This window comes from Lutjanus erythropterus, chromosome 6, assembly GCF_056507025.1.
Source record: "Lutjanus erythropterus isolate fLutEry1 chromosome 6, fLutEry1.hap2, whole genome shotgun sequence".
In the NCBI taxonomy this organism is placed as follows: Eukaryota; Metazoa; Chordata; class Actinopteri; order Lutjaniformes; family Lutjanidae; genus Lutjanus; species Lutjanus erythropterus.
In genome coordinates, this window is record NC_139322.1 from 1,609,533 (window position 1) to 1,625,813 (window position 16,281).

General features: G+C 41.7%; 1 protein-coding gene across 1 annotated transcript in view; it reads right to left on the reverse strand.

The window, feature by feature from the left end:
* The window catches only part of LOC146324588 (extracellular sulfatase Sulf-2-like), a 115,082-nt gene that overhangs the window by 24,263 nt on the left and 74,538 nt on the right, over positions 1–16,281 (reverse strand). Inside the window, exons 4-10 of the mRNA XM_084720162.1 lie at positions 13,077–13,309; positions 11,712–11,832; positions 11,321–11,439; positions 10,960–11,111; positions 8,391–8,560; positions 997–1,147; positions 677–776 (exon numbers count right to left, since the gene is read on the reverse strand). Coding sequence (XP_084576288.1) covers positions 677–776; positions 997–1,147; positions 8,391–8,560; positions 10,960–11,111; positions 11,321–11,439; positions 11,712–11,832; positions 13,077–13,236 — 973 coding nt within the window. The 5' untranslated portion in view covers positions 13,237–13,309. The remainder of the gene's footprint in view (positions 1–676; positions 777–996; positions 1,148–8,390; positions 8,561–10,959; positions 11,112–11,320; positions 11,440–11,711; positions 11,833–13,076; positions 13,310–16,281) is intronic.

A 16,281-nucleotide genomic window follows, 5' to 3' on the forward strand; every position in this document is an offset into this window, starting at 1 on the left:
ATTCAGAGTACAGGTACACAGAGACGTTATTATCTGTATCTATTTTTGATGAGCCGATAAAATGATCTGTCTCTGTATCTGTATCTGGATAGAAGACCAGAGGTGGGACAGTGCCGTTAAATCAGGCAAATATTTTATTTTTTAGCCTAATATTCACCGGCAGTGCAACTGTTGTACCTTCGAAGCATCAGCATGATTAAATATTAGCATTTCCACAACCTCATACTGTATTTTTCATCACTCTCTCTCTTTTTATTTTTGGCTAAATTAAATTTTATGAACTCTCTGAAGCCACCACCACCTCCCCTTTCAACGGGGAATAATGAAAAATCTGAAAACTGAAGATTTATTAAAATCTAAAAGTTCTGTTTTGCACTCATCAGAAAAATGGAAAAACTATCCTTCAGTTGAGAATAATGAGCCTTTTTTAACTCTGCTGTGGTAATCATGGAGCTGAGTTTTTCCAAAAAATAATGAGCGACTTCAGATAGAAGAAATATGTTTACAACCCCATATTTGTGTTTTCCTGAATGAATAATAAGATTCAGGTGTATTCTTAATTCACACCTGAAAGACTGGAGTTCACACTTTTAATTTACTTTAAGTTTTGTGGCTTGACTTGGAAAGGAGCCAACAGAGTTTCTGCTCAGAGTATTTTTCCTGATTTTTTTTTTACCTTTGACGAGGCCAAACTGTCCGATGTGGTAGCCGTGATCAGACGTGTAGATGATGTAGGTGTTTTCCAGCTCGCCTGTCTCAACCAGCATGTTGTACAGCTGAGACGCACGGAGACAAAGACAGACAGAGAGAGGACACTGTTTACATACTGTTTAGTGTTTGATGACAGTTTTCTGTAGATTTAACTTTAAATAACAGACTATCAGTACCTTACGCTGTTCAGGTGTGAGCAGGAACAGCTGTGGTACCTGTTGTGTGTGTGTGTGTGTGTGTGTGTGTGTGTGTGTGTGTGTGTGTGTGTGTGTGTGTGTTCTCTACCTTCTCCACACTGTCGTCCACAGACAGCAGCGTCTGCAGTCGTTTCCTCTGCAGCACGTTGGTGAACTCCATGTGAATGGGCTTCATGGGTCCGGTGTAACGCATGATCCAGTGCTTGTCTGGGTTCGGAGCGTAGTTGTAACTGGGAGTACTGGGGAGGAGGGAAATCAGAGATAAAGGGAGAGAGATGTTAGATATTAATGTGGAGGGACAGAAGATGTCCACACTGAGGAGGAGAAAAATGGAAAAATTATAGAAAATTAGTGTCACAGAGCCTCCACATGACTCTCAGGTGTCACTTCCCTGCTCTATATGCAAATAAACCTGCAGCTGCATCACTTCTGTTTACAGCCAGCAGTCCAACATGCTGGGATGAACTGACACAATACTTTTTACACAAAGAAAGAAATAACTTGCTTCCCTGCCCGCACAAAAGCTCCAAGAAGGAGTAAATTTCAGTGCTTGTTAATGGCTTTTTGTCTCCCTTTGTGTCTCTGTCCACAACTTTGTGTTTTTTCACTGCTAACTGTCTTGTCCAGGTCTGTTTTGAGAAAGAGATTATTAATCTCAGTGGGACTCACCTGGTTAAATGAAGGTTATGTAAATAAAATAAAATCGAATAGCAGCCAACACGCTGGGACAAATGGACACAATGTTTTTTACACAGAGAAAGAAATAACTTCATGAAGAACATTTGCTGAATTTACAGGAAGCTCCAAATAATTAAGGATTTATTTTAGACAGCGTTTCACAAAGCAGAAAGTCTGAACTCAACAACTTATAAAACTGGTTTTCAAAGTGATGAAATTGAGCTGAGACAGATTCTATATTCTGTTCATGTTCAGTGTTCACTGTGTGCACTGCAGTGTTCAATACAGTCAGCTTAATAAAGTTAATGATCACTCAAATCTCAAAGAAAAACTCTAAAAAACCTCTCACTCACATCTGTGAAGCTTCAGATGGATTCTTTCGGAGGTTTTGTTCAGTGAGGTGCTTTTTGTCACAGCCAACTGCTGAAGGTAAATCCATCACATGCTGCAGCATTTCACCCAGATGTGTTGTGAATAAAGTATAAATCCAGTGTTCTAGAGGTTTTGGGCTTTAAAACTCAAGTCCAGTGCATTTTATCCCTCCAGCAGGGTGCACATTTTACATCTTCATTGTTTAATATTTTGAAGTATTTCTACACAAAGCTGGTGGCAGACGTCCTCCTGTGTGTCTAATTTAGATGGTTGAGCCACAAGTTAGTGAATTAAGTGCATTAATGATCAGAGCTGTTTGAATTCATGGTGCTTTGTACTTTTTAACTAATTAATTAAAGCACTCTGTTGTGCTCTGCAATAAAACAATCACCACCCTGCATAAAAATTAAATCTTAAGAATAAAATTGTACATGCTATGACTTCATCTGTGGTCCTTTCAAATGCCAATTAAATTTGTTAGTCTATGACATTTTTATAACTGTATTTTTACTGATTTGCTTCCATTGGGGGGGGAGGGGCTAAAACCCAATGCCCCCTGTAGATGGCGCTTGTGTTTGCCCACATGTGATTGGATCATCCAGGACACAGGTGATGTTTATGATTGGTGTTTAAGCATAAGACTGTGTGTGTGTGTGTGTGTGTGTGTGTGTGTGTGTGTGTGTGTGTGTGTCTCAGTGTACATGTGCTTGGAGGCTGTGGGACACATCCAGCTGTGTGTGGAGTAATGACAGCAGATTCTCCTGTTCATTAATACCACACACACACACACACACACACACACACACACACACACACACACACACGCTGTGTTAGCGACAGAGGATGTTCCTACAGTGTGTTCTGTGTGGATAATGAATGACTCCCATCAGCCATCTCATTTACTGCTCTCTCCTCCTCCTCCTCTCTCCTCCTCTTCTCTCCTCGGCAGCTACATAATTAAATCTCTGCATTGGGACAGAAATAACCTTAAACATTACGCTGAGCTCGACTCTGTGGCTCTGCTTCCTCCTGACCGGACAGCTGGAACCATCTAAATCTGCTTCACGTAGAACAAACGTCACTGGCTGTAAAGCTTCAGTCAGTCTGATGTGTGGAGCTGCTCCTCTGCTCAGGAGGTCAGAACATGTAAACAGGCTGCAGATGGCAGAGTGTGTTTGTACATGCTGAATGAATGTGGAGCGGCACATTGGTGGACTGAGTGTTCACACCGTCACTTCAGAGCACCAAGGTCCAGAAAACCGTCATGGAGATGATGTCAGTTCTGCACGCAAATGAAAAGATCCACCAAATTGCTGCATGAATGTTTTGTTCTTCATCCTACATGAAACTGCTCACAACAAGGTCTGTGGATTATCTTCAGTAACCAGGTCATGATTCCTGGAAAAAGTTTTTCAAACATATTTTTTGGTGCTTTGAGCTCCACAGTCCCAGTGATTTAGATTTAGTCCCGTGATACTGGCGAGACGGCAGACATGTCTGTGGTCGATATCTCCGAAAGCTACCCACACCGAAAAATCATGTGGTTGGATAAACAGCACTACAGGCCACGTAAAAAAAATATGCCACTATGGATGTCGCACATGAAAACAATTTTTTTTAAAAAAGTGGTTTGATGACATCATGAAGATCATGGGGATTTTTGTTTTCATTGTTAAAACAACCACCACTCCACCACTGAAAATCTGACATGACTCAGTCAGGAATCATGGTCACAGTTTAAGTCATTTCTAGAAGTTTTATTCATGTCATGTTTAGTTACGTTCCTCACTCACATCTAAAGTGCAAGTTGAATGCACGAGCTGCAGTGGATTTGACTTATTCAAGATGTGTCCAGATCCACCTTTGCTGTCTTGTACCTGGAGTGCAGGAGTATCCTGCCCTGTCCTGCCGCCTGCACTGGCAGCAAACAGCAGGATACACCTATGCCTTAGTGCCCTGATTAATTCATGGGTGAGTTTAGACCAAACATGCAATAAACCAATCAGAAAGTTCTCATCACCTTTAAGAAGCAGGTGCATCAGGAGCACAAGCTTTGGCAGCAAGACAATGGATTTACCAGGAGGAAACAAAGAGAAAAGATTTTCGTGTGAGGCGTCAAGAAGTGAAAGCACGAGAGTACGAAATATATCGAGACGTCCTGCTGTCTCTAAAGCAGCTTCATGTGTGAATAGTTTATTTTACATTAATGCCTACAAAAAGTAATGCAATACATGAACTGTAAATGTCATGCAGATATGTAACTGGTTATGATTCACACTGAAGAACTTTGAAATTATGTTGTATTTTAGAATTCGTTATTATCATTGCCATTGTTGTGCAACTCGGCTGTGAAGCGGGCGAGAAAGACGGTGCAGTCAAGAGGAGAGGCAAGCATGCCGGTTTCTATCTTGTACAGACAGACTGATTTCACCACAGACTTTGCATTTCGATCAGGTTTTATTCCGTCTATGACTACGCCTTGGTTTTACCTTCATTTTTAGATCTCCTGGCCGCACAGATGAGCTGCAAGTTTGTTTGCTATCCTGCAGACATGGCAAATATGTCAACTGTAAGATAGGCCGTTTCCTGTGGTTTCCTGGAAGTTGTACAAACAGGTGACCAAATGAAACTAACTATGACTTTGAGTAAAAATGTGGATTTCTCTGGGTTTGAACACTAGTCGTGTTTCTGTCTATTGTCAATCGAATTTGAAGACAACTTGTAAAATTTCACAAAATCAAAGTAAAAAATATGAGAAAGAAAATGTGAAATGTGTGTTTCTATCAACTGGTTTAGAGAAAATAACCGAGACCTTAGACGGGATAGTTTTGTCAGAAGTTTACAGTCTTCTGTTTATCGTAATAAACAGAGTAGAAGAAGAAGAGGTCACGAGCTGGAAACAAAAGCAACTGTTTGACAACTGCCAAAAAATCTCAAGGAAGGAGAAGAAGAAAGAAAACAAAAAAAGGTATATATACATTTAAATTTCAGTTTTATATGTATTTAATCAATGTTTCATATTGTATTGTTCTCTATTTTGCAGATATTTTAAAAAAGTATTAAATTACAGTGTTGTATGTAACTGACCTATTAAAATACACAATAAATATATATTTAATATATTTGGAATTGATTTGTTGGCCTCTCGACTGTCTCGTTTGAATTTTTAATTTGCTTCATGCTGTATCCTTCTTTAATGTCTCTTATACATTATGTAAATGCCTTTGTACACATAATGAGTTGTATAAATAAACTTGCCTTGACTTATATGAGAGTATGAATGAAAACTTTTGGTTTATTGTCACACATGTCAGACTGTGTCAGGGACTCACTGTTTTCATTTAAATATTCTGTTTGAATTCCACCTGCTGTATTTAAGTGTTTTCTGTGTAATCTGACAGTAAAAACATGATTTTTATTTGACCGTATTTCTGCACCATAACCTGCCTGATCCCCGCTGAAGTGTTTCTCTCTTATTTTGTCTTTATTCACTAAATTCCTGCTTTATTACTTCGGGGAAAAGCTGAAGCCAAAACAGAATCTTCCATCCAGATTTTTCATCAGGTTGAAAAATGAGGTTTGGTGGAATAAAAAACGTCTGACAGACGAGGAGCTGGTCTTCTTCCTGTTGTAGATGTAGTCAGTAACCTAATCTAAATATCAAATTCTTTACCCAAATATAATGTTTTCCATTTGTTGATTCATTCATTTTCTGTAACCACTTATTCCGGAAGGGTCGCGGGCTGCTGGAGTCTATCCCAGCTGACATTGGGCGAGAGGCGGGGTTCATCCTGGACAAGTCGCCAGTTCATCGCAGGGCTGACACATAGACAGACAACCACTCACACTCACATTCATACCCTGCAATTTAGAGTCACCAATTAACCTGCATGCATGTCTTTGGACTGTGGGAGGAAGCCGGAGAACCCGGAGAGAACCCACGCAGACATGGGGAGAACATGCAAACTCCGCACAGAAAGGCCCTGGGGAGCTGGGGGATGGAACTCAGGACCTTCTTGCGGTGGCAGTGCTAACCACTGCACCACTGCACCACTGCACCACTTTGTTAAGTGTAGTAGTTTTGACAGGTTAGCTAGCTTTCTGGATTTCTGTGTAGCTAATGTTAGAAGTTGGTCTTAGCTGTAATGTTAACATTAAATGTTTATTTAAGTTAGAAGTCAAGCTCTTGGATGATGGCAGCATTTTCACAGCTAGAATTTTTAATAAATATATCTGTAATATTATTACGTCTTTTTTTAACCTGTACCTGTCACAGTTCTGCAGGCCCAGTTTCTCTCCTCTCACTCTGCCTCAGTAGTTTTCCACTCTACCTGCCAGCCACTCCCACCTCATCAGCCCAACTCTACCCACCTGCAAGCTCAGCTGCAGCTCATCCCTAATCAGCCCAGTATAAAGCCTCTCCAGGCTCTCACTTGTTTCCAGATGGTTCTACTGCCTTGCCTGGTTCCTGGATATTCACCACAGCCTTCTGTCCCTGACCGTGAGATCTGTCTCTATGTTCCTTGTTTTGCCTGCCTGTCCCTGTAGCGGCTTGGTGAGTCCGTCTGTCATCACTTCTCCTCCTGGTCCCAACTTCCCTGTTGCTCCTCCCTTGTCGGCTGGTCTGCCTGTCCTGTCAGCTGTCTCAGCTCCGACTCCTCCACCTGGCCCCGACTTTTCCTGCTCCTGTTCCTGGTCTGCTCTCCTGCATTAGTGACCTGCTCGGCTCGGAGACTGTGTGTGGGCTCCTGGCCCTGTGAACTGGTACCTGTGTGTCTTCATCTGCCCACACTCCTGTTTTTGCCTGTGCTTTATTAAAGATCATTATCAATTATCTCAGTGGTTCTGTGTGCTGCACTTGGGTCCAAAATACACCCATAACAGTAACTTTAATAGAAAACAGTTGCATTTGTTTTCTATTCTAATTATGTAATCACATAACATGTAATCCGTTAGCTCAGTTAGCAGCCCTTTTACACTGGGATACAGCATCTAAAGGCTAAAACACACAACGGGCGTGTGGCGTGTGATGTGACTTCCTGAGTTTGCTGCTTCATTATAAAAGCTTTTACATTAAAGAGAGCTAAAAGACACACACACACACACACACACACACGTCAGCAGAGCTGACACATGAATCCCTGCCACACTGAGCTGACGAACAGAGTCAAACCGAGTCAAGACAAACAGCACAGGTGTCTGTAAAGAGGCTCTAGTCTGTCCATTGTTCTACACACATGAGAGACAGAGACGAGCAGAGGGAGAGAAGAGCTGCAGGTGGAGCGGATGAAACTACAGTGAAAAGCAAGAAACACACAAGTCAATATCATCTGTAGTCTGGCCAACATTGTACTGAAGCACCAAACAGCTGTTTTTTTGGGGGAAAGGGCGCCTTATCCCAGACACAGCGACGCTGGGAACAGGACAGTGGCGTGACGTGCCACAGGACGGCACAGTGACACACAGGTGCGTGCCTGGCACCTGCCAGCGGTGTGGGGTTTGTCCATAGTAAATAATATGGGTGGCTGGCGTCCAGCGGAGGCGTGTTTTAGCCTTTAGAACAACAAAAGCCAGTTTGACACCTGGGAAAAACGTTACAGTAGAAATGTGATTTACAGCAACTCCTCCTGTTGGCTGTGAGCAAAGTTGTTGACTTGCCTGTTTTCATGCAAACACATGTACATGAACAGCTGTCCATATTTACAATGATGATGTATAAGTGAACTGCAGTCTGAAAGTCTTTGTGTTTCTGTGCTGAAAGATGAGATTGTTTCCATGTGAAGAGTCAAATGTTTATCAGGACAGTGTATCTACATTTAGTTATACAGTGACTTTGTTTTATTCTGCCTTTCAGAGGAAAAAGGGATTACTGTCTGTTCCAGCAGAGTTTCTGTGTTAACAAAAAGCCTGCTGAGCTTTGGATGGGATTTAAATGGTCTCCTGACAGCAGGAGTGCAGCCAGCGTTTCCTCAGGCATCTGTTTACATCTACAGCTGCATGAGGAACACTTGACTGACAATACTGTGACGTCTCTGTCTGTCTGTCTGTCAGCTAACAGACAGGTGGACGGACAGATGTGTCTCTGACTCAGGATTCAGAGTTGGACTTCACCTCTCAAGTTAAGTTTTCAATAAAATCAAGTTCAAATGAGAAATGAGTCATTTCTTCTAAAAGGAATGAAATGAAACCCCTGAATTATTAACACACACACACACACACACACACACACACACACACACACACACACACACACACACACAGATATTAGGGAGGATTGTGTCGTTTTAGTCGTGTTGCTTCAGGATTTATCCTGCAGTGCAGAGCAGAGCTGCTCTATTGTTCAGCTGGATTACAGTGGCTTAGTCTCATTGTGTGTGTGTGTGTGTTTGTGTGTGTGTGTGTGTGTGTGTTTGTGTGTGTGTGGGGGCCTACATGTGCTGCGATGCATTGGGGAAGGCGGTGCTGTACTGCGGTGCCGAGTCTTCGGGTCCGTGCGGCGCAGCGTGGCTCAGAACCATCAGTACCGGCCGGTGAGGATAAACACGCTTCGACGAGCGGAAATACCTGATCGACTCGGCGGTGATCAGGTCGGTCAGGTAGTCCTGCAACACACAAAAACACACAATTTCTTTTTTTAGCTTTTTCATCCCCTTTTCCTCCTGGCCACTGCGGTGACGAGTCTATCCAAACCCACCAGCTGAAGGTCAACTGGTTTCATCCAGATCACTCACACAGATGTTACGTATTCTCTCTGAGAGCAGGATGACTCATACAAACTATTCTGATCTCTTTATATTACAGGCCAGTGAGCTGAGAACAATAATAATAACACTTTCCAAGTACTTTCCTGGAAATAACCATATAATTTGATACTAATTATAGATAAAACATCATCCAATTAATACATTTGTATTTGATAGATTCCAGTGCTCACTTGTGTAACTCATAAAGCCTTTTAGTCGGTGCAGATGCACAAATGTAATGCTGTCAACATGCAGATAATTCAACATATATGAGAATAAAGTTTCCAATGAATAATTTACATGTATGAATTACTCTTTCCAATGTGTGTACAGATTGCAATATGTTCTTGGTTGCTTATAACGACCTGTGAACTGATTTCCATGTAAAGGACTCAGAATCAAACACAAAATTTTAAGGGAAAGTTAAAGGATGTGAGGTTTATGTGCGCTCCAGAGTGACTTAACCTCTCAGCAGCTTCCTGACAGTACCAACAGTGTGCAACCATAGCTAATGTTAGTCTAGAAATAGAGTCCACTAATGTCAACAAACAACCAGCACCCACCATAACACAGTCACTGCTAATGTTACTGTGAAGAATGTCAAATACATTGTGATCCTGTGGTTTTAGCTGGCTAATGTAAGCTAAAGTTAGATTGCTTGCTACTGCTGATGAATTGCTAGCTAGCTAACATAACAAAATACTGTCTTGAGTGGATAAATTCAGCTTATTCAGTGGTTTTGTCGGCTGGTGTTGCAGAGCGATCAGCACTGGATCTATGCAGTGTGACTGGCCTGAAGCTGGCTGGCTAACTTTAGCTTGCTCACTCGCTAAGGATGCAACAGTATATTGAATATTGCACTAGAAAAATGTTGTGATACAGTGCCAGACTGTGACGATATCTACTGTGATATTACATGGTTAATCATGATATATTTTATTTGATAAGAGGACTCCTACAGACTGCTGCATTTTTCTCGTCTTGCAGTTGACAAAATTGCTCATTTCTTAGCTGGTTTGTCAAATGACTTCACCGCTAACATGATCCATGATACAGACTTATGGATGAAGAGAAACTGTTGATTTTAGCAACAATTAATGATGCAAAGGTACAAAGCAACAGTGTCCAAGCGATGTGAGGCAGGAGCAGCTGACGAGCTGAGCTGGGGTTAGTCAGCTGGCTGTGGTTCGGCTGCCTGGTGTGGATCCGCCATCAGCTGCTTTTTTGCCGTTGGCTGATGTGGTGATTTGCAAACAGTAAGCTAGTTAGTATCATCAGCCAATGATCCAAATCAAATATAGAAACTTTACAGATAGTAACTTTATTCTAAACATGATAGTCTTCTGTATGTTACATTGCTGTTTTTGGCCGAGTCATGACCCGCCCCATTCAGGCTCTGATTGGCTAGTACTCATTGCCTTTGTTGGTTTAGTTTGTTTGGGTACACTGAAGCATGAGGAGTGTAAAAACATCAGGACAAACCAGTCAGAGGCAGATTAGGATGGATCATGCCTTCACCATCCTGGGAAAAAGAAAAACAATTATTGTGCCCATGATGCTGCAGAGTGTGAGCATGAACAACAGGATGCTGACTGCAGCTGACTTAACAGCCACCAGTGTCATTACAAAACCAAATATTCAAACTCTTCTGCTTTCAGATCCTGCACACAGCCAGTCATTACACAAACATTACATTACTACACACTACACCAAAAAATGGAAAACACAGTGTTCAGGGCATGTAGGAACATGAAAAGTTTTAGCGATTGTGAAAAACTGTAATAAGAAGGATTTTCTGAATGTTCCACATAGAACCGTTAAGTTTAAATGGAGCTTCTGTACAAAAGAAATCTCTGTTTTTTCCACCTCAGTCATTTCCAGGAAACTGCAAGAAAACTGAATGATCTTGATACATGAACAGGTCCATTAAAAAGCTTTTATGACAGGTAGTAGGCTGAACTTGACAGATACCAAGAGGCTGGAGTTTTCTGTTTGTAGCTGCTGCAGGAAAGAGCTTTACATAAAAAAACAAAGAAACAACATAAAATAAAAAGCAACAGATGCAAATTTATCTTTGTAACCTGCACGTCACAGTTTTACATTTTCACATTTTTCTATTTTTGTGTGAATTGAAGATTTAATAAGAACTTAAGGCTGTGATGTGCATTTATCTCTGTGTGCACCACACGGGGATAAATGTCCTTTCCTTACATGTTGTGTGTTTTTTTGTGTTGTGTGTCGTGAGTGTGTGTCCCTGCCTGTGGGTACTGTGCTCCGTGCTTCTCTCGGACTCCGTTGCGGCTCAGTGTGTAGTTGTAGAAGCGACTGTTTTTCACCAAACCGAGCCACTCCCTCCATCCCGCGGGGACGTACGAGCCGTTATACTCGTTCAGATACTTCCCGAAGAAGGCTGGAGGAGAGAAGACCAGAGGAGGAGGAGGAGGAGGAGAAGGAAGAAGAGGAGGAGGAGGAAGAAGAGGATGGAGGAGGAGGAGGAGGAGGAGGAGGAAGAAGAGGAGGAGGAAGAGGAGGAGGAGGAGAGTCATAAAAGTAATAAACTGAGAAATGAAAGCTCTATCCTGTGTGTGTTTTTGTGTGTTTGAGCGTGTGTGTCTCTACCTGTCCTGTATCCAGTGTTGTTGAGGTAGACCCCGAAGGTGCGCGGCTCGTGCTGCCGTTGCCATGACATCGAGGAACAGTTCTCGTTGTTGGTGTAGGTGTTGTGGTTGTGGACGTACCTGGACAGAGAGAGACAGAACGAAGCATATTTTAGCGTGGGCTTCAGGTTGATGTCAACATTGGGTGCTGGTGTTCATTTCATTCATACATTATTAAAAAGAACATCACCAAAATAAAAATAAAATTGGTTTTACTTGAAAAATGAAATCAACCTCAATGTACTTTATTTAAAATGAGTAAGTAAAATTAGTAAAATGAGTGTGATGATCCTTTAAATCTTTCAAAAAACCAACAAGCCAGTGAGTTGGTTAAAAATGAAGGTCTCTCTTACTTCCCAGTGAGCATGCTCGAACGTGACGGACAGCACATGGGCGTGGTCACAAAGGCATTGGAGAAGGAAGTCCCGCCCTCCTCCATGATGCGGCGGGTTTTATTCATCGCCTGCATCGAACCTACAGAGAGAGAGAGAGACTATTATTACACTGACGATGTTTGCCGTTGTTCCAAAGAAGGCAAAAGCAAACGCAAGTGTCTATTAAAGGGTTTCACCAAATTCATTCTTTTCTGTAATAATAAAATTAGTCTGACTAAACCATTTCATTAACAACATACTGGTTTTCCTGGACTTTAAGACTGGGTTGGAGCAAAGTAAACACAAACTATAATGTCAGGAGATACTGAGAAGACAGCAGCGTGCGTCTTGTCTGCAGCAGGCGCCATTTTTGTTATTACTCCTCCTTGGTTGCAGCTAACAGCTTGACAACAGCTTGATGGCATTAGTCCCTCTGGTGGAGCTGATTGCCTAATCGTTAGCCCCCTGCGGTGCACACTGGACTGATCATTTTTCAACAGAAACTGGCACTGGCTTAATGTCCTGATGCCAGACCAGAATCAGTCGACTCTGTGGAGTCGGTGGACTCACATGTCTGAACCCAGACCAGCTTTTGTTTAGATCTGTCTGGAATTTAAGACGCATAGTTTAAAAAATTACTGCAACTATTACAGGTAAATCTGCAACAATTATTACTGTAAACTGCTTAAAGGTCCAGTGTGTAAGATTTACAGAGATTTATTGGCAGAATATGGTAGAAATTAAACATAATATTCATGTTTTCATTATAATCACCCAAGAAAAAGAATTGTGTTTTCGTTCCTTTAGAATGAATTCTTTATATCTAAAGAAGGCGCTGGTCCTCGTCCTTGGAGGCCGCCATGTTGAACCACCGGGTGGCCAGAACAGACAAACCAACCACTGGCTCCTGGCTCTGGATAGGGCCTTTCACATGAGTTTCACGGCCACCACAGGTTCTCCTACACGCTAGGAAGGGGAGGGTTAGGCACCATGTTGGCAGTCTGCAAAATAACCGCGATGCCACTAAATCTTACGCACTGATCCTTTAAGTTCTGAAGCGAAAAGATATCATGATCATATCATCATCATCTATGTCAGATATAGCAACAGTAACTAAGGGGGCGGAGTTTAGTGAAAGGTTGATCCAATAAAACAAATTTGAATTTCAGACATAAAAGATTTGATTGTTTCTTTTTGTTGTTGTTGTGACGTTATTTAATAAAGTTTTATGAACAATAATACCATCAGTGTTAATAGTAAAAAGCATTATTAGACAATAACAGAATCAATAATCAATCATTATTGATAATACTGATAGTAATAATAGGTTTGTGTTTGACTGACCCAGCTCCTGGTCCTGGTCGTCGGTCAGGATGAGGATGATGTTCGGCCGGATGTTGCGGCGGTCTCTCTGGAGGCGGGGCTTCAGACGCTGGCCAAAGGTGAAGTGGGCGTGGCTGAGCGTCACAGAGATTAACAGGAAGAGGAGGAGTCGCCCCGCCATGGCCCTCGACCCCTGACCTCCCCAACGGGTCAACCAATCAGCTGCTGTTTCCACCCCAGTGGAGCCTCAACCTCTGAAAAACAAACAAACAAACGGAGCACAAGTTTAGCTGAGGGCTGATCTACACATCCAGATACATAAAAACAGGCGTTTGATGGTCATTTGATGACAACGTGAAGCGATCGTGATCCGCCGCTTCGGTCAGGATTAACATGTTAGAACCATGAGAACATGAAAAATATATTACTGCTCAAAGCAACACTGTGGCTGCAAATAAGACAAGAGAAGAAGAATGCTGTCAGAAACTAACTAAGTGACTTAATGAGCTCTTAATGCTGCTGTTTATTTCTAACTGACAGCTGCAGATTAAACCATTAACAGTAATTAAACATGATCCTGTCCCATAATGAAGGAGACACGGAAATCACTTTAGTTTCTGGCAGTTTTTTTTACTGATTGGATATTATCCATGATAAACAGGACAGACTAATCAATTTTCTAATCAGTGATCTGAGCTGTAATATCAACAGACTTGGCAGCCAATCAGAATCAAACTTAAAAAGAAAGCTGCTTCATCATTCTTTTAGTGTTAAGATGATCTGCTGTGTGAATTTGACGTATTAATATGACTTGAAGCCACTTTCTGCATCACCATCCATCAAACTGAGGTTCCCATGGCAACGTGATGCACACAGATTGTGCAGCTGGAGTACGGTTTTGTTTGGTGGCATTACTAACATACCACTCAGCAAATTTGCACATATAAAGTCTTCTCTTAGTTTAGAACAGGGACAACCTTACAAAGAAAAGGTAAAAAATAATTTCTCTGGAGCCTCAACTGTTAAATTCTCTCTTTTATCTGAAGATTTTTTCTTTTGATCAGGCATCAATTGGCGAGGTTATTGAGCATCAAAAAGACATGCCTTTAGAAGAAAAGGCACCGAGCCACAGACGTAGGCTATGATGCACATTTTAGTTGATGAAATATTGAAACTTTTTTTCATTTGGTGTATGAGCAATTGGTGACTATAAAAATCACTTTACACTGTAAAAAAGCAACTGAAGTGGCTTCAAATTTCAAGGCAGTGTACTGCGACAATTTGAGGTTTGAGCCCAACTAAAACTTGTTTATCCTGAATTTTTTCACAATTGGAAAAGAAACATTACGTGCAAAGACACAGGAACAAACAAAACACCTTTGTAATCATTTTCTTTAAATGAACACAATGTCGCATTTTACATATTTTTTTCCTCCTAAATACCCTCCATTTAAACAGGGTTAACGCAGCAGCAACAACAGAGTTAAAACTTTTTAAAATTAGAAGTGTCTCTGTGTTTAACAACAGAGCTGGGGCTAATTAGCCTTCTAATATAGATACACACCATGCCATAAACTCCATTAACTTTGCAGATTTTTTCATATTAATAAATGAGGACATTAAGCGGTTGGATTTAGTCCATGTGTTGCCAACTGAACAGACCAGATGTGCAGTAGATGTCGATCGACACACTCACAGTTTGAAGAAGCAGAGAGAAGCAATGAGCTGCTGTGAACAGGATCAGCAACAAAAGATATTTTAACCACTTAAAAAAAATCAATATCAATTTAAGTGTATGCTATATTTACAATATTTTCAACACTTTAACTGCTGTCAGACTTTTCTGATGGAAAACTGCTGTTATACAAGTCACATGTCACTCAGCTTTCCTTAGATACAAGTAGAGGGGCTCCAAGAAAAAAAGGTTGGGAACCACTGAACTGACACATTGAGGCACCTGTACACAAGTAACTCCGGCGTTCTGTGAGGTAAAATGACAGATCTTGTCTCTGGTTTGATAGAGCAGGTCTGAGTCCTGACTCAGACACATTCAGATAAACATTTTTGCATGAAGATTTGTTCTTTTTTCCTCAACAATTCTCATCAAAATCATAAATATCTGCAGTAAGTCTGATAGGGCAGATATTTTGCTCTGGATTCGTGTCCTGCTACTGTTGAAACAAACATGATATGATTATTATTGCAGCGGTGTTTTGGGTGAAATGTCAGCGCAGTACGTGACGCTCGGTGTTTATTTACCGTGTGAGGGCGAGAATATAGATGAACAGACGGAGACAGAGAGATGCTTTCACTGAGAAAAAAATAATTACAATAAAAAGGGTCCAAATAATTACAGGAGAACGTGACAGGAAGCTGACATCAGTGTGTTTCTGTAACGCACACACACACACACACACACACACACACACACACACACACAGTAATTAGCTGCAGTCTTTTGTCTCTCTGGTAATAAAACACTGCAATAATCCTATCAGTGGCATTGACACAGCGGGATTGTGTGTGTGGCTCTCTGTGCCACCGTGTGTGTGTGTGAGCTCACAGCAGGGCGCGTCATGCAAATTAGCCAGTAATCAAACACACACAAACACAGACAGTAAGCCGTGTGTGTGTGTGTGTGTGTGTGTGTGTGTGAGACTGGACTCTCATGTTAAAGTGGTCTGGTGGCTCCAGCTGTGAATAGACTGAGATTACACACAACCTGCTGAGAGACACATGAGCCCTTTCTCTGTCTCTCCGTCTCTCAGTGTCTCTCTGGATGAGGACATTTGAGAATATCATCTTGGACTGTGATCAGCATTTTATGACATTTTATGGACCAAACAACTAATTGATTAGTGGGAAAATGATTGCCAGATTGATCACTACTTGAAAAAGAGTTCCAAACATGAAAACAGGTGGAGCGCACAGACGTCCACGCGATCTGCTTCTCTGTGGTCACTGCTGCACACAGGTTTACCAGCAAATGTCAAGATAAGTCCACTTTTTAATGACAAAACTTTAAAAACAAACGCTGAGCTCTCATCTCTGCGGGTCCGTGATTTCTTTGTGGCTCGCTGCTGCAGACAGGTTGACAAACGGGAGTGAATATAAATTCACTTTGTGAATCCAAAAGTTTGAAACATATGAGCTGGCATCAGAGTGACCACGGTGTTTCTTCCTCCAGAAGCTCCAGTCTGGCAGCGCCCCTCTCATCCAGAGCTCC